Genomic DNA, 17,696 nt, shown 5'->3' with positions numbered 1-17,696 from the left:
GGGGTTGTTTGGCTGTGGGCAGTGTGGAGGGTGCAAAGGGAGAGAAAAGGGGGACAGGTGGGGTAGCAGTAGTCACTGGTCAGCGCTCTCTCTCTCTCTCTCTCCCTCTCTCTCCTTCTCTCCTGCCCATGTGAACCCAGACAGTAGCCCCTCCCCTCCGTGCCGCCAGCACTTGCCCCCTTCCCAAAAGAGGCCATGCTCTCCCTGTACCCCCAACCACCACCACCCACGCAAGGCCCATGGTAGGCCCAGACCCTCCTGGTCCTTGTTGGCAAGGCTCATCTTAGACTGGCCTAGAAGCTCTGAGCATGTGCAGAGGGCCTTCCATTGACCAGAGGAGGAGATCCAGGGCCAGGGGGGCTTCCCTAACTACCCCCCCTACCCGCCCCGAGAACAGCCAGTGTCTCAACGTTCTCATCCCGCCTGCCCCATGTGTGCTTGTTTGTGTGTGCGTGTGTCTGTGACGCCCGAGGGAGGTGTGGCCACTGGCTCAGTGGCAAAGGTAGGGATTTGGCAGCACTCCGAGGGTTGTTTGGGGAGAGAAGAGAGGTGCCCCTTCCCTCCCTGGCACTCAGGTATAAAGAGCTGCCAGTCGCTGGATCTTGGCTGCTGGCACAAGCGTGAACATGGGTGCGTGCGTGCGGCGCAGGTGGGCAGGCAGGTGAGGGCCTTACCTGGGGGGTAGCAGCCTGCCTCTTCTCTCCCTCTCCTCCCCTCCTCCTTAGCTCGGTCTGGGGGTCTTGGCTGGTGGGGTGGAGGCCAGAGGCACGCTCTCTTGGCCTCATGGGGAGCTCTCAGTGGGGAGATATTCACAGGGAGCTCAGCCCTGATAGCTGGCAACATGCCTGGTTCCCCCCCAAAGGCACCTGCCCTGACTGGCTGGGGTCTGTCCTTCCTGAGAGAAGGGCACTCTGTGCATGCTCAAAGGTGCAGTGTCCATGGCAAGGCCCAGAGAGGATGGAAGTCTCTTGCATCCATTCCCTTGTGTGTGTTCAGTTGGGTATTTTCTTGCCTCTCCTTGCCCTGCTAGCTCCTCTTTCTGGGGCCAGCAGTGCACCTGCAGATGCACAGATGATGAGCACGAACAGGGAGGCACGCGCCCTGGGTTCCAGTCCTGGCTCCGCCTCGTGCTCCCTGTTCTCAGCCTCAGCCTTTCCACTGCCTAGCTGTGAAATGGGTCTCATGCAAAGGGCAACTGAGATGCTGGAGAGGGCTACCAAAAGTCAAGCTTAGCTGCTGCTGGGGCAAATGGGAGCCCTCTGAGCATGCACAGAGTGCCTTTCCTTCCCCTTGGTAGAGGCTTAGCACTGTCCCACCAAGGTGCAGGAGCAGCCTGGATTATTTTGAGGAGGGGGAGCCTCCTGGCCAAGGGAGGGGGGCAGGAGGTTGGGGAGGAGGCCCCAGAGGCGGGTGTCCCTGCCCCATTAGCACTGCCTGTGGGGCACACGTGCCTCGCAGGGTCTCTTGTGATTCATCCGCAGGATCCTCTTACTCACTTGAAGGAGGAAGCGGGGGTGGTGGAAGGATGGCTATTTTTAACTGGCACCGCCTGGGAGCCTCCTGCCCAGCCGTCCTGGGTGTGCCCTTTTCCAGCCCTGACAGCCAGGCAGTCTCTCTTCTGCCTAGCCCAGTGGTCTTCCTTCCCTCTGGAGAGGATGCTTGGGACATCCTGGAGGGAGGTAGGGAGGAAGAGACAGAGGTGTACAGACCCTCTAGGATAAGTGCCCACACGTGCGTCCATGTGGAAGGGTGACCTTCACTGGGGTGGGAACCGGCCAGTGCCCCCTCGCCATGCGGAGTCCCTTTCCCTGTCGAAACAGGCAAGGCCGGGGGGAGCGTGCCAAGACACCCCCTGGGGAGACCCAACTGCGTTCTGCCCTCCCTGTGCCAAAAGGGACCCTTTCCCATCCTGCAGAGCGGTCCCTGACATCTTGGGTTCCCTGCCAGAATTTGGGCCCAGCTGAGAGCCAGGGCTCCATTTGGCGTCGCTCCCCACCGACTGGTGCCTGGCGCTCTGATGGGTTGTTCCGTCACGCGACTCAGCCGATCTGGGCCCAGGGTTCAAAGTTTCTAGAGCCACTTACACAGTTGCCAGACCAACAACATTCTAGCCCTCATTGTGGGCACAGAAATTGGCCACCAAAGGAACTGGTGTGGCCGCAGTGAGGAGGCCAAGCCCACTTGCCTCTGTCCACTGGCTGCCTATTCCCAGCGCCAGGCCGGGCATCCTTTTTGGCTGATCCTGTTGGGCAACCGCCTGTCGCATTTCTGGAAGTCTTGAAGCCACTGAGAAACCTCAAGGTGTTTGCAGTTCCCAAAGAGTGGCTTATCAAGCCTCATTTTACTGCCCCAAACAGCATAAACGGCATCATTTATAACACTTAAAATGGTCTCCTCTGACGCATTCCTGAAGTTTGCAGAGCAATTCTCATTGCGTTCACTCAGCGTAAGGCCAGCCTTGTCCGGGGGGGGGGGAGTCTTATTCCCTGCAGCCGTCCTGCAGCCATGTGAGTGATAGAGTTATAGAATCATAGACTATGAAGAGCTGGGTGGGATTGGGGGAATGCCCCCTGCGCTCTCCTGCTTTGAGTGCTGTGGGTGCAAGTGCCAAGGAGGCAGAGGGACTGAGCAGAGCGGGGTATGTCTTGACTGGGGAGGGGTCTTTTGCCCCCACACTTGTAGGACTTGCCCTTTGCACCTGCATTCAGCCCCTGCCTTGTTGCTCTTATGGCTCTTCTCTGCCCTTGGCCACTGGACATCCAGAAATGGCTCTCTTTCCCTCTCCGGCCCCATAACCTGCCCTGTGCCCTTTGTACATGCTCTGAGACTTTGAGGGGAAGACCACGGCCACTGACTTTCAGTCCCCCTTCCTGGGATCCCTGGAGCTGACCGCTATCTCTCAGTTCAGGCCTATCTTGCAGGACGGTTGTGAGGATACAGCAGAATTCTGTGTTGTATAAAAGGGGCAACTGGATGCGTGTCAGTTACAGTACTTTGGCAACTAAGGGGGTGGGAAGAACAGAGGGCCCAGGAGCCACGTGTGGGATGTCCCTCCCCCCTTCTGCCATTCAGGATGGGCAAGGGCTTCATGTGGAGCAAGGCTGGCACTTTTGGGTGGAGGCGGCCGTCTCTGCCCACTTGGGTTCTCTGAGTTCCTGGAGCCGTAAAACCTGATTGCCCTCCTCCCTGCCCTCCCCTTCTCCTTACCGGGGAGGGGGCAGGCATGGAGCCCCCTCCCTGTGCACTGAGGGGGCATTGGGCATGCAGTTGCAATGGGGTGTGGGGGGGCATGAGTGTGTGCACCTGACGGAGGAACCAGTATGGCACCATATTCCCTACCCCCCTGCTGCCTTCTTTGCTCCAGGCCACTGAGGGTGACATTGCTTCTGTTGCCTGGGAGGGGGTGATGCAAAAGGCATGCACTCCTGCACTTGTGCAGAGTGCCACTGTAATACTGAGAAGGCACCACACTTCAGAGCTCAGAGGTGTGCCTGGTGCCCCTCTGCCCCACATTGCCTGACTGAGGTTGGGTTGGACGGAGTGGTTGCAGGGGTGCCAGGCTGGGCAGACTGGGTTCAAGGTGGGGGTCTTGGGGGAGAGAAGGCAAAGGGGTCAGCTTGGCCGAGCAGAAGGTCTGGCCCTCTGGCTTGGAACACGGCTGTATGTGTGTATGTGTATGTATGGGAGGGGGGTGTTTCCTGAGGTTCCAACCAGGGACTGGGGCAGGGGGGGGGGGGGGGGGGGGGGTCTGGCTGGCTCCGTTGCGACTCGTAATCTCCTTAGCGCCGGATCAGGCTGGGCCAGTTGGGGCTCGTCCCTGGAATGTGACTTTGGGAGTTGGTTCAAAGGCGCCCCCCCCTCCATAACTAGGACCAGGCTGCAATTAATGCCCAGCCTCTGGAGCAGTGGGAGGGGGGTGGAGGATGGGTAGAAGGCAACGGCTGGGGGGGGTCTTTGGCCAGGCCTTGCCTGGCCCTGATGCTGAGCCAGCTGGGCATCCACGCCCCCCACCTCCTCTTCCTCTTCTCACAAGGGCCTTTTGTCTGCTGCTTAACACCCCAGGAGCAAGCAAGTGCAAGTGCGTGCACGTGTGAATGCGTGCATGTGCCAGTGACACACGTGGTTCCTTCTGTCTGAGGACACCATGCCAAGGCCAGGGACCGGCACCGTCAGCCACCAAGGTGTTGTGGCACAGAGGAGGGAGGAGGGAGCCCTTGTAGGTGTCCTTGGCCCTGGGGGCCTCCTTCCTGGCGGAGGTGTCACAAGGTAGGCAGGTTGGGGGGTGGATAGGAGTGGGTGGGGGGACACTGGGAGTGTCCTATGTATGTTTGGGGGGATGGGAATCCTGTAGGGTGCAGGGAACTTCTCTGTTCCTGGGCACTGATGCCAGGCTGCCTCCAGCTGAGGCCGGCCAAAGGAAGCGTGTGGCAGAACGGGGCAGTGGGGACCCCAGAATGTATTGAGAGTGCCACTCCCCCCAGTCCCAATGCTGCCCCCCCCCAGTGGTGGAAGGAGCCTGGTTGCATGTGGGAGATTGTGCCTTGGAGGCACTCCCCCTCCCAGGGTGGGGGGTTCAAGGCTTCTCTCCCCCTTTCAGGAGACCGAATGGTCAACCAGGTGGGTGGAGGTGGCCTGACCTGTGCCTGCTCTGACCACTAGTCTTCCCCCCTCTGCCACTCCAGGCTCCATTGCTCTTACCCCCCCACCACCACCACCTCCCAACCCCTTTAATGCTGCAGCCCCTTCTCCAGTGAGCAGCAGGACGGGACAGCTGTCCCTCGCCTGGATAAGTGCCTCAGTTGCCGGCCAAGATGGTTGGTAGCCCTTCTGGACCTGGCCTCACCCACTGCCATTCCTTCTGAGGTGGCACTTTGCAAGTGAGCCAAGGATACTCTGTTTGCACAGAGGGGTGGCGCGGTTGCCCTCTTTCAGTATTTCCAGGACTGCCCCAGAGAGGAGTGCCCAGGGTTTGTTACCTCAGGGCAGGGTGCGACCAGGTCTAGTGGTTTGAAGTTATAGGGCAGTAGATTTCAATTGAACCTGAGAAGGAGCTTCTTGACGGTCAGTGGTTCAGCAATGGAACCAGTGGCCTAGAGAGGTGGTGGCTCTTCCAAAAGAGGCTGGACAGCTACCAATCTGCTGGGAAGGATCCTTTGGCTGGAAGTCTGAGCAGGGGGTCGGACTCCTCTGGAGTCCCCTTCCAGCTCTAGGAGTCTAGGATTCCATACAGCCAAGATGGGGGAGCCTAGCATTTCAAAATAGAGCCTGCAGGCTAAGACCCAGTGACAGGGAAAGTGGGTGGCACTCTGCATAGGCTCAGAGGCCACCCGCCTGTCTGGTGACGAGTGCTGGGGCTCAGAGCAGACCCAAAGCCGATCATACCTGTGGGCCAGGTAGTTGCTGGCCTGGGGCTGCAGCCGATGGGATGAGAGGGTTCTGGGGGGCCTTCCTTGTCCCCCTCCCTTCCTGCCCCTTAACCCCTCAGGTGCTGGGGGGCCACTCCCTCCCTCCCCCTCCCTCTCCCGTCCCGTGAGAACCGGGTTCTGGGCAGCTTCTCAGCCCAGCTTTCCCCTGGAACAATCTGGAGTTTGTTTATGAGTCCCTAATCCCCCCCCCTTGCACTTTGCGCATGCAGGCCGGCCCAGATTAAGCCAAGGAATCTGCTTATTCAGAGGGTTTTTTTTGGGGGGGGGGTTGGAGTCAAAGGAGTGGAGGAGGACCAGCAGGAGGGGGAGAGCCCCTCAAACCCCTCCCTTCCCCCCAATGTGCTTGTTTTTTTGGGGGGTTCTCTGTGCATTTGGCCTTGGATGGGGTTGGGGGTTCTGGGACCAGAACAAGGCCAGCTCTGATGTGCTGCTGCTGCTGTTGCTCCTCCACTAGGAGGCGCCTTTGCTGCCTTCTCTTCCCTGCCCCCCCCCCACCCGTTATTGCCCTGCCTTTGGCTCTGTTCTTGAATCCACTGCCCAGGCCCCAGGAAGATCCGTCTGGACTGGAGAGGGAATGAGGAGGGGGCTTCCCTGTTGAGAGCCAGCAGTGAGGCAATGTTCCTCCGCACACTCTTCTGGCCAGCAGCAGTAGGGTGGGCACCCTTCCCATTCCCCTTTGGAGCAGGGGCAGGTGGGGGTGAGAGGCTCTTGCGGGGCAGGGCACAGAATGGGCTCTTTAGGAGAAAGGGGTGGCACAGGCATGATGCTCAGAGGGGTGGGGTAAGCCACTCTGTGGCCATTTGTGTGTAGGGAGGAACTGGGTTACAGTGGGGGGAGAAATGGTGTGGGAGGCACTGGTGATAAGTGGCAGTGTTTGTGGGTCCTGGGCCCATGGACGTCCTCCAACTGCCCACCCACCCACCTTGCTATCCCCCAGCCGGATGGGGGCAGTTGCTCTACAACTCAGGAGCAAAATGGGTGTGGAGTGGGGTCAGTGGTGGGGGGGGGTATGCCTTTTGTCATCTGTAAGTGGGAGAGCGGAAGGCTGCTTTGCTTCCCCTCCCCTCCCTTTGGCTGGTTGGGGAGTGGATGGGCTTTGGTCTGTCTGGCAGTATAAGTGGGGAGGGGGCTTATGTGCCAGACTCTGGGGGGGGGGGGGTGGTAACATGCTCGTGGGCATTGTGGGTGGGTGGCAGGAGGGCTGGACTGTGTCCATCTGCCCCCACAGGTCTGATTCCCTGGTTGAGTTTTGCTGGCTGGATTTGGGACAAGGGTCACTGATCTACCCCCACCCCACGCTACCCCAGTGCCCTTGTGGTGTCTCCTTCGGTTGGTGTGTGGTTCCCCCTTAGATTGTGCAGTGCAACTTGGCTCACTTGCCCGAGCCACCTGTTGTTGCATGCCTTGCTGGCCCTTTCCCTGCTTACACCTCTCCAGCCAACCTGTGCATGGGGAGGGGGGGTCTAGGATGGGGAGGGAGCTGTTTCCCTCCAGGTGTGGAGAAACAAAGTCAGGGGCCAAGGGATGGTCTCACAGAGGAATGTGGCTGTGAACCGTGGGGTGTGTGGAGTGGGGGAGTTCTTAGGGATTTCAAAGCAGGTGGTGGGGACCCCAGGTGTCCCTCCCATGGCAGGAATGCTCACAGGTGCCAGGGAAATTGAATGCCTGGCTGGAGTGTGTGTGTGTGTGGAGGGGGGGTGGCTTTCCCATTTCCTTGCCCCTGGGGTGCCCCCTTTCTCCTCCCCCCATCCTTCCCAACATCTGGATTGCTAGGCTGTTCCGCCAGCACCTCTGCCCACCTTATTGCACCTGGCAATGGGAGGTGGGAGACAGGGAGGGGGTCTTGTGCACGGAGTGTGTGTGTGAGAGAGAGAGGAGGGGGAGGCTATTCCTGCCTGGCATCTCCCTCTGCCCTCCATGCCCCCCATGGCCTCTACTCCACTGGGCAGATGACAGTGGGGTGAGTGAGCTTCTCCTTGTGAGGAAGAGTCACCAGCTGCTTCCTCTCTGCCATCATGTGGCCATAAAACCCGGCAGGAAGGCAGGCAGGGGGTCCCCCTTCAGAAGGGATTGAGAGCAACCACTGCCCCGGGGAGCACCTGAGGTGAGTCTGCTGCAAGAGGGACTGGGCCTCTGTGGCTCTATGGGGCATGACAGAAGGTGACACCGGCTATCCTCTGGGTGGAACTTGGTGGGGGTGAGCAGAGGGCACTCTGCACATACTTAGAAGCCTCTCTCCTGCGTTGTCCCCTTAGGTTCTGCCCTCCTCTGCTCTGCCCAGATCGGCCAGGGCTAAGATGACAAGGAGTGCCAGCAGGTCTCTGTCACTGGAGGGTCTTCATTCCCCTTTGAAGGACCCCCCTCCATTAGCATGGCACCCTTGCCCTCCATGCAGGCCCCTCTTTTCTGTAGCAAAGGTTTGGGGTTGGGTACCCCCAAAGTGCAGTCTAATCAAAAGCGTGGCTTCTGGCTGGGGGGTACAAAGAATGTGTGTGCGTGTGTGTGTGTGCGCGCGCATGTCTTGTGAAAGCGGGGTCCTGGCTGGATCAGACCAGTAGCCCTCAGAGGCCAGGATTGGAGTGGGGTGGGGGGCCCCACCTCCCTCTGTGCCAAGCATTGCTCTTGGCGCCTGGCCGCTGCTTGAGGGCAGTATGGCCAAAACAAACGTGGCCAAGGCCTCGCCCAGCAGTGGCCCAGCGGGAGGATCAGCGGATGCTTCTCCTCAGCAGCCCCTCCCTCCCTCCCCCCAAATGCAGGAATCTTCTTGGGGTCAGGTCATGCAGAAGGGAAGGGAAGGCAAGGGAAGGGGTGGCCCACCTTTCTATGAGGGGGGCTGGGGTTCCCTTTGCATGGCTGCCCCAGTGCACCCCTCTCCTTCCCTTGCAGACTCCCCTGGCAAGTATTGAGGGGTCTCCTTAGAGGGACATCTGAAACTCTTAGCATTGACTGGGCGGGGGGGGGGGGGCTAGTTCAAGTGTCAGGGGTTTCTAATTCCAGGCTCAGTGACCACCACCCCCGCCACCCCCGTCAGCCCCATGCATTAATTTGGGCTCAGAAACCAGCTGGATTTTTTGAGGGTGAAGAGTCTGAGGGTGGGGAGATCTCTAGGTCTGTAACTTTCCAAGGTCTTTGGGGTGGAGCTCTCCTGCTTGGGGCAGATCCATGGGGTTGGCATTGTGGCTGTGGGGGACTGTTCTTGAGGGCAGAAGGTGAAGGTGTCCTGCCTTGCCATCCTTCCCTTGGCCCAGAGCTTATTTTATCCCAGGGGGCACAAAGAGGAGACTTGCATTCTCCTTGCTCGCCCCCCCCCCAGCACTAGCACTCTTTCTTTCTCAGTGTCACACCCCTGCCTCCCCCCTCCCTGCCGCTGTCTTCCTCTGATGCCCTTGTTGGTTATTTCATGAGACATGGATCCAGTCCCCAAGGTCCCCCTCTGGCCGAAAGGCTGCCTCAGGACGCTCACGCCGGAAGACGCTGTGGAGCTCCCGCTTCCCTCCCTGATCTGGGGCCGAGTCCAAGAGGAGGGTCTTCTTCTCATCCAACCCTTACTCTGGCCCCAAACAGATGTCTGCATTGGTGTGAATGTGCCCCTTCTCTCATCCCATACCTAGGTGGGTTGCCAGCATGAGCGGGTCAGGATTGCCTGGCGTTCCTCAGCCACCAGGTCCAGAGGGGGATGCCACACCTGGCATCAAGAGACAGAGGGGGGTGCTACCTAGTTGGCAGGAGGGCAGATATCCACCTGTCTCTTTATTTCTTGCCACCACTTCGAGCGGGTGCCCATCTGAACAGTGTGATGCATGCTGCCAGTCAAGGGTATCTCATGTGTGGCGAAGGGGCCTGGATGCGCACGTAGCAGGCACAAAAGGCTCCCTTGCTTTATGATGGTGGGTTTCCATCTGCACTGTGCCCCTTTTGCCTTGCAAGGTTCTCTGGGGGAACATGGCTCCAGTCCTTGCAAGTAGTTTTGGGGGTAGAAGGGTCTTTCTTTCAGACACCATCACATTCCTGATGGGATGCTGCGAGGACAGCCAAGATGGGATGGGCCAAAAGAAAGACCCTGTGACTGGGTACAGAAGGGGCACACTTGCCGCAGGGGCACAGGGCACTTTTGCAGCTCTGTTGTACTTTCTTGGGGCCTATTTTGATCTGGTTTTAGGGCCAGGTGTCCACAAGGCCTGGTCACTCTGCTGGAGGGGGGGCTCTTTGATCTCCTGGGTGCCTCTGTGGCTTGGGGTGCCACTGACCAGCTCCATATAATTTGGGGACTGGGTTCCACACGGTTATGTGGCTGCCCAATTAAAACATGGGGAGAGTGGTTCCAAAGCAGCCTATTCCAGCCCAGTGTGCTCCCTCCCCACAGAGGGTCCCCACCACATTGTGGGGCTCTGCTCAACCCCACAGAATCCTCTGGGCCCATGGTGGTAGGGGGTGGAGGAGGTCATGCACAGGTGTGACATGCCGATCACACCCCCATTTCCCTTTGCCACCCCACTCAAGTGAAGATTGCTGATGGGTGAGGAGAGGACCTCTCAGTCAGCAGAGGCTGAATCCTGCAAGATGGGGGCCCTCATTTGGGGAGGGAGTTTGGTGTGAGCGGTGCTGCTTCTTGGGGCTCTCACTGGCTCAAGTGGGCCTTTCCTGGCTAGTGGCAGGCAGACTACAGAGAGCCACCTCCAGTGAGCGACTCCCAGCTGGGTGTCCATAAAGCTGGCTCTGCCCTGGAAGGTGGTGGCACTCCAGACATTTTGCTCTGGGCAGAACTGGGCCCTGGCTGGCTTCATGGGCAGCCCTTCCTGGCTGGCCCGCAAAGCCCCAGATGGACTGAGGGCCACACACCCAATGAGTGAGGATGGGAGCATGGAGGGGTGCTTTTTTGGCCATGGAGGAGGGTGAAAATGACTGGGGCAGGCCTTTCCTGTCTCTTTTGGCACAAAAAAGGTCCTGCAGTCTCCTTTGCTATTTGGTGGAATTGGGCGGTTGAATGGCTTTCTTTCCTCTCTCTAAGGAACAGCCTTCTTCACTCAACACACATTTTGGGTCTTACTATTGTCTCCATATTGTCTCTATGGAGTTTTTACATATAGTGTTTCAAAAATCTGATTTTGGGATGAGAGTGCAGACTCTGACTTATCTTCCCAATGACCACGACAGCTCAGTCACAAAAAGAGGCCCTTTTGGAACACCATTTTGCCCGATGCCTCCAATGGTGCCTAGATTCTCAGACAGAGAAGTGTAGTTGACAGTCCAAAATGCCAGCCACTCACATCTGGTAGACTGAAAAGGGGAGGGGTGATGGTAGTGATGATGATGATTTCCACCAAGGGTCTGAAAGTGAGACTTTAGGGCTCCCCCTTACCCCCTCCCCTCCTCCTGCTGCCCTCCCTGAACCCTGCAAGGTAGTTTAGGCCTCCCAGGAGGAGCCACAGTGCCACGGATGCCCCATGCCCACCTCTGGCCTCACCTCCTCTCTGTGTGCCCCCCTGCAGGTTATGCTACCCTCACTTCACCCTCTGAGCGCCAGGGAGAAAGAGAAAGGCTAGCAGCGCCAGCATCCCCTCCCCTGCCTCCCTTCATCCATCCACTGTCCATCTATCCGTCCTCTGCTGACCATGGAGCTCCACCACATCATCTCCACTGCCTTCGAGGAGGTGAGTAGTTGTGCAGTCACAGAGGGGGCCTTTAGGAGGGGGGGGCAGGGGCGGAAGTTTTTGGCTGGAAAACAGGGGCCCGCTGGGGGGGGGGAGGGGGGGGGGGGGGGGGGAGGCTTTGGTTGCTGAAGCCACTTGGAAGCAAAGCAAAGAATGTGGGCTCCCTGCGGTCAATCGGATACCTGATATTCATGACCATGCTGGGCATGTTTGCTCTGTGAGATCTGGGTTAGGAGGCTGGACCCAAAGAGACGCCCCACCTGAGCCGCCTGTCCCTCCACCCCACTCCCATTGCAGTTGGGAGGCAGAGGAGCCTTTTCCTTCAGTCCAAGCCTGGCCATGGATTAGCCTGGGTTCTTTTAGAGTGGGGGGGGGGCTCTCTTGGAGTGAGGCTGGACTGTCTGTTCCTATCAGTTTGTGCAACCTCTAGCCCTCCTTTCTCCCCCACCTAAAGCCCCCCAGGGATTCTGGGTGGCCAGATGGCCGCTGGATGAAACCACCATTTCAAATTAGGGCTGTGAAAGTCCCGATTCGAGGCTTCTTCTTGTTGCTGGGTCAAGGGACAAGGAAGTGTTCGAACAACAGTCAGGAATGTAGCAAGGACCCTTATTCCTGGCATGAGGGATTGATGGGGGGGGGGGGCTTTACCTGTTGGGTTTCTGCCTGTCACACAGCAATTGAAGGCATGAGAAGAGCCCTGCCAGAAACAGCCTATTTGAGAGAGGAATGTGGTTGGGGGGGAGAGGAGGGTGTGTGTGTGGGGGGGGGGGGGGGCCCCGCTGCATCTCCACCGAAAAAAGGACCCCAACCCTTTAGTCTGAGGAATGGCACCCCCTCCTGGTTCCCCCCCACCCACCCACCTGCCTACTTCAAGAGTAAAATCTGCCCAACAGCGGAGGAGTAGGCTACCCTGGAGGGGTGGTGGGCTCTCTCTGTCTGGAGGTTTTCAAAGCACAGACCAGGAGGCCATCTGCTTCTGAGGTCATTCACTGTGGGTGTCTTCTTCCTTCCCAGGGGGTTGGACTAGCTGGATCCTGGTGGACCCTTCCAACTCTCAGTAGATGAGAGGACAGACTGGTGGGGTGTTGTGTCCTCCCACCCTCGGAGGACGGGGGCAAGTACCAGACTGGCCTTCCTGCCCTCCTGGTCTGGTGCTTGCTCCACCCGCAAGGGACCCTCTACTGCCCAGCCACTGGAAAGGGGTTCCATCATTATGCACCATCCCAGCTCCGCTCACTGGCCCAGGAGGCCCTCTTTCCTGCTGCTGGGTTAATGATTAACCCTTTGCGTTGCGCCTGCCTGCCATTGGGTACCAAATGACTGGTTGACCCCGGAAGGACTCCTTTCAGCACCCGCTTGCTGCGTGTGGCTGACCCCCACCCTTCCTTCCACTGCCCCCCACCCCCCAGCACCTGCACTGGCACCCATGGACTTCTTGCTTTGTTCCCAGGTAATGCCCCCAACCACGGCCCACCACCGCTATGGCTGGCTGGCCTCCTCTGTCACGGGGAAGGAAGCAGGAAGCCTGGCAGGCTGAGCCTCCTCTGGACCTAAAGCGGCCCTGGGGGTCCCCCTTGGCTCCCCACACAGGGGAATGGGTGGGGTGGATGGGGGCAAGGCAGAGGCCTTGGGGTAAAGCTGGGCAGGTCAGTTGTGGCAAGTTAAGGGAATGTTGCTTTTGAGGGGGTGACTGCAATTCCCATGCTCCCCTAGCCATTGTAGCCATGCTGGCTGGAGGATTCTGGGAGCCATTGTATCCTGAGTAGGGACTTCCCCCTATAGTTTCAAGATTGGGGGGGGGGGGGGGGAGATTGACAGGTGGTAACTTGAGAGAAAGTCTGCTGAGGGCCAGCCTGGGTCAGTTGTGTGAGCATTGGACGAAGGCTCCAAAGACCAGGATTCAGTTTCCTGGTCGGTGATGGAAACCCGCTGGGTGACCTTGGGCAAGTCACACTCTCTCAGCCTTAGAGGAAAGCAGTGGTGGTAAACTCCTCCTGAACAAAACTTGCCAAGAGAACCCCATGAGAGGTTTGCCTTAGGGTTGCCATATGTCGAAAAGGACTTGGAGGCCTAAAACCACAAGCCCTGACCTCGAAATGCATTTTAGAGAACAGGGAGAGGGGTGGTAAGAGAGAGCAGGACTACATGGAAAGTTTGGGTGGGGTGGGCCTGGGGGGGCTGGTTGAATCTCCCCTTTTGGCTCCAGCCTTGATGGTCTTTTTGGAAGGCATGGGGGGGGAGGCCTGCTTGGACCCCCATCGGGGTGTGGGTGAGGTCCCTCCCTCCCTGCCCCTTTGACCGTGTGGGTGCCTTTGGTGCTTGCTGGCATCCTTGGCATTGCCCTCCCTGCCAGCACCTGCCTGGCACAGCCCCCCCCCCTCCCGAGACTGGATGCAGTGGCTGGGGGGGAGGCATAGCAGCCAGGATGGGGGAGGTTGCCAGGAGGAGGGTCCCAGCCCCGGCCCCCTTCCCCGACATCCCTTCTGGAGGGACCTTGTGGGGGGGGGGGGGTTTCCGGGCCCTTTTTTTTGGGGGGGGGGGGGGGGGGGGGGCGGGGGCCCCGGGGGGGGGGGGGGCGCCTGTGTCCAAAAACCCCTCCCTCCATGTGTCAATATTTGGAGTGGCGGAGGGGATGGAGCCGCCACCCGCTGCCTGCTGCCGCCGCCTCCCTCCCTGCCTCCCTCCCTGCTTGACCTTCCGGACGGACAGATGGACCAGCAGAATAAAGCGGCAGAGCCAGACTAGCCTCCCAGCAGCAGCGGAGACAGAGGAGGAGGAGGAGGAGGAGACGGGCAAAGTGGGGCGGCCTTTGGGGGTCCCACATGGCGCAGGTAGGGAGGCTCCGCCCCTCTATGGCACCCCCACCCCACCATCTGGTCCTGGAAAGCTTTCTCCTGCCACTTCCCCTTGCTCTGTGGGTCTGGGGGCAGAGCCAGTCCCTATTGAGGCACCAGCTATGCCACAGGAAGGGAGGGGGTCTTCCCAGCCTGCGCCCCCTCCCTCAAGGCCAGGGTTCCAGAGGAGAGGGCTCTCATTGGGGGGGAAGGTGGTAGCCCACCACCCATGTCATCCCCCCATCCACTACATGTTCTTTTTCAGTGAAACTCCCCCATCAGGAGACTCCAACCCATCTAAGCTCTTGTGCCCCCCATATGGCAGCCTGCTGGAGCTGGGGGAGGGGGGGTTGCATGTGCTCACACCAGGCTGGGGGGCCCTGTGCCTTCTCCTCATGCGTTGCACTTTGGGGGGCAGACCACCACCTGCCCACCTGCCTCCCAACCCTGAGCTCATGGAAGGTGGGGGGCAGGCACAGAGTGGCCATGGTAGTGGCAGGGCCCTTCCATTGTCGGAGGGTCTTCTTGCCTCCCCCATCTTCTCTCTCTCCCCCCACCAATGTGCTTCTTTGGCAGCCGGAGCAGGAGGGGCCTGGCCCCTCTTCACCCCCCTTTGGGGAGCAGGAGGAGGAGGAGAAAGACCTGAGCAAGGCGCTGCGGGTGGAGCGCTTTGAGGAGATCCTGCAGGATTCACACCCACGCAATGTGGAGGAGGCCGGGCGGAGCTACAGCGAGGAGGACTTTGAGTGTAGGTGGGGGTGGGAGTGACCCCTTGGAGAGCCCTGGGCGGTTTGCCTCCCCCTTGCCCACATGGACCCTGGGGCCCAGAAGAGAGGGGCTAAGGCCAGAGGGAGGCTGGCGGAGGGGATGTCCAGGATGTCTCCCTGTTCCAGAGACTCCTGGGCCCCACTGGGGGACAGTTGGGGTGCAGTTGGGGATGGGAGGCTCCAGGGGATGGGTGCCATGGCAGAGCTCCCCCTCACAGTGGCCCAAATGCTGGGCCATAGTCCAGCCACTGGTCAGTCGAGATCCCCCCAACTTTGTTTCTTGGGGGTGGGCAAGGAGACCCTCTACCAGTAACACTGAGGCCTCCCTGCTTCTTCTGCCTCCCTGTCCCACTTGCAGACCACCGCCAGTCTTCCCACCACATCCACCACCCTCTCTCCAGCCACCTGCCTTCGGAGGCCCGTCGGAAGAAGGCTGGCAAGAAGAAGGCCCCGCGGCCCCGGAGGGCCTCAATCCCTGGAGAGACACCCATCATTGAGGAGGAAGCCGAGGTGGACGAGGAGGATGGCGACGAGGACGCGGAGGCCGGGGAAACCACCGAGGAGGCCGAGCACAGCCCCCCGCAGGCCCTTCTCCATGGGCGCTCCCGGGAGGGGGTGCAGGTAGGGCCTAGAAGAGGGAGGGGCACCCCCCTCTCCCCCCCCCCCGAGTCCCGAGTGTGACCCGCTTTCTCTCCCCACCCACCCCCCAAGTTCTTCTTGCAGGAGGATGATTCAGTGGACCGCCAGGCAGAGGGGGGGCCTTCTCCCCCAGCGCTGATCTTGACCGCCCCCTCCAGCTCCGGGGACCTCCAAGCTGCCCTTGCCAGGGGGGCCCGAGCAAGCAGGTGAGGGCCAGGGAGACCCTGGGCCCCCAGAGGGGATTTTGGGGCAGGGTGACCTCCTCTGGGCCATTCTGTCTGTCACTTCTAGTTCCCAGCAGAAAATGGGAGGGGATTTCATTCAGTATGAGCGAAAAAGGGGGTATGTTCATTGGTTGGACATGGCACCATTCCTGGCAAGGGGGGAGGTGGCGAAACAGGGAGGGATGGGAAGGATCCTTCATCTGCAGAAGGGAGCTGGTCCTTCATGGCCATGGATTTGTGGCCCTGGATTTCCCCAAACAGGGGTAAGCAGGACCACAGGGCCCAGGTGTCAGTGACTCCGTAGCTGCCTGTGGCTAGGGGCAAAAGTGCCACTGGCTCCTCTCCTTCCTTCCTCCCTCACTCCCTTGGAGTGTGATGGAGTCTCCTACCTTGGAGGTCTTTAAGCAGAAGCTAGATGACCATCTCTGGGGATGCTTTGATTGAGAGTTCCTGCATGGCAGAATAGGGTTGGACTGGATGGTCCTTGGGGCCTCTTCCAATTCTATGATTACCTCCTTCACTTTTCCTGCCTTGGAGGTCTGCTGTTCCATTTCCCTGAACCTGTGGGACTGGAAAAGGGGGCTACGGCCATGGGCTTAGGGCTCTTTGCATCTAATTTGTAATTTATCTGTGCATCTTTCCTGCACTTACGGAGCTCCCAGGCGCCACTCCTGCAAGAGGAGTTGGGGGAAGGCTGTTTCCAGGGTCCCCTTCCTCCTTCCCCAGTTGGGCTGGGGGTAGGAGTGGGAGTGAAGGTGGGGTAGAAGTCTCCCCCTCCCTTACCCAGGCCTTTTATACTGAAACTGGCTTTGCATAGGTGCCAAGAGGAGCTGCTGAGGGCTTTTCTGTGGGAGGGGGACCGGAAGGGGGCCGGCTGTGTGCATGCGTGTGTATGATGGCCTCTCTCACAGCTCAGATGCCGAGGATCCCGGTGGCCCTGAGGGGCCTGGCACGGCCGAGGGCAGCTCCCCAGGGCGCTTGCTCTCCAAGTCACAGCTCGGGCACCGCAGCTACAACCTCAATGAGCGCCGGCGGATCGGGAGCCAGACGGGCATCGACCAGGCCCGCTACCCGAAAGTGCCCACAGATGAGTCAGAGGCCCAGACCTTGGCTTCTGCTGACCTGGACTACATGAAGAGTGAGTCAGTGAGTGACTGGGAAGGGGGCTGGGGTGCCGCCGTCTTCCCAGGGAAGCCACCTGAGGTCAGGCAGGGTCTCTTTCCTCCTCACATCCCTCAAGAGCAGGCACAGCAAGAGCGGCGGAGGTCTCCCCTGCCAGGAGTTGGATGGAAAGCATCAGGGAGGCGCCTGTGTTTTTCACAGCAGTAAAAACAGCAAGGAGTCCTATGGGGGCCCTGGAGGACCTTCTGTGGGCAGAGGTTTTGTGAAGGGGAGAATGAGAGAGAAGCAGGGGGCATGATCATGTGCAGGCCCTCACTTCCCCAGGGCCTGGAGCGAATGCATGAGAGCCCTGAGCCTGGCTGGACCCCTATACCTTTTTCGCATACAGACCACCACAGATGGACCTCCCACTCACACCAAGGGCCCAAGCGTGCATGTTCTGTGGCTCTTGTGGACACATATGTGGCCCTGTTATGCCCCTGGGCTCCAGCCCTGGTCAGCATTGGCAATGCTGGGTGCCAGGCCCTGCTTCAGGCCCGTGGGACGGGGCAGACAGCAGCAGAGCTGGGCAGAGCCCACCCTGGGCTTTAGGTTTGGGGTCTGTGTCCCTTGTGGCTGGCCAGGAAACACTGGGGACAAGGTTCCTGCCATCCTTTCCACCAGCATCCAGCCCCAGGAGCTGAGAAGGAGGACCCCCCAGAGGCCTGTTAGGGCAGGATGTTCCCTCCTAGATCAGCCCCTCTCATGCCTATGGACTTCCCTCCTGCAGGCCACAGGTTTGAGGATGTGCCTGGAGTGCGGAGGCATCTGGTCCGGAAGAGCACCAAGGGGCAGGTGATCCACGTTGGCAAGGGCCGCAAGGACCGCAGGGAGTCCAGTATTCGGCAGCGCAAGACGGACCGCCAGCCCCACGAGGTGAGCAGCAGGGGCTGGCAGTGGGCTGGAGGGCACGAGGGGCTCCTTTTCTTGTGCCCTCAGCTCCTCCTGGCCCAGGACAGTTTCTGGTGGCAGATGCTGGCTCCCCAGAGGCTCC

The 17,696-nt window shown here is 59.7% G+C and overlaps 1 protein-coding gene across 8 annotated transcripts in view; it reads left to right on the top strand.

Annotated features, from left to right (window-relative positions):
- SLC4A2 (solute carrier family 4 member 2) overlaps positions 1-17,696 on the top strand; it is a 39,133-nt gene that overhangs the window by 10,410 nt on the left and 11,027 nt on the right. For 2 of the 8 annotated variants that reach the window (XM_042472221.1, XM_042472225.1), the window contains exons 1-5: positions 13,764-14,659; positions 15,037-15,299; positions 15,390-15,523; positions 16,453-16,679; positions 17,433-17,578. In XM_042472221.1, the coding sequence (XP_042328155.1) occupies positions 14,230-14,659; positions 15,037-15,299; positions 15,390-15,523; positions 16,453-16,679; positions 17,433-17,578 (1,200 nt within the window). In that variant the 5' untranslated portion in view covers positions 13,764-14,229. Of the gene's footprint in view, positions 1-10,915; positions 11,078-11,883; positions 12,528-13,636; positions 14,660-15,036; positions 15,300-15,389; positions 15,524-16,452; positions 16,680-17,432; positions 17,579-17,696 lie in introns of those variants that run through there. The other 6 variants (XM_042472219.1, XM_042472218.1, XM_042472220.1 and 3 more) reach the window with 5 other exon arrangements.

The sequence above is a fragment of the Sceloporus undulatus genome, chromosome 6, assembly GCF_019175285.1.
Source record: "Sceloporus undulatus isolate JIND9_A2432 ecotype Alabama chromosome 6, SceUnd_v1.1, whole genome shotgun sequence".
In the NCBI taxonomy this organism is placed as follows: Eukaryota; Metazoa; Chordata; class Lepidosauria; order Squamata; family Phrynosomatidae; genus Sceloporus; species Sceloporus undulatus.
Note: the sequence above shows the minus strand (reverse complement) of the source record. Positions and strands in the feature narration are given on the sequence as shown.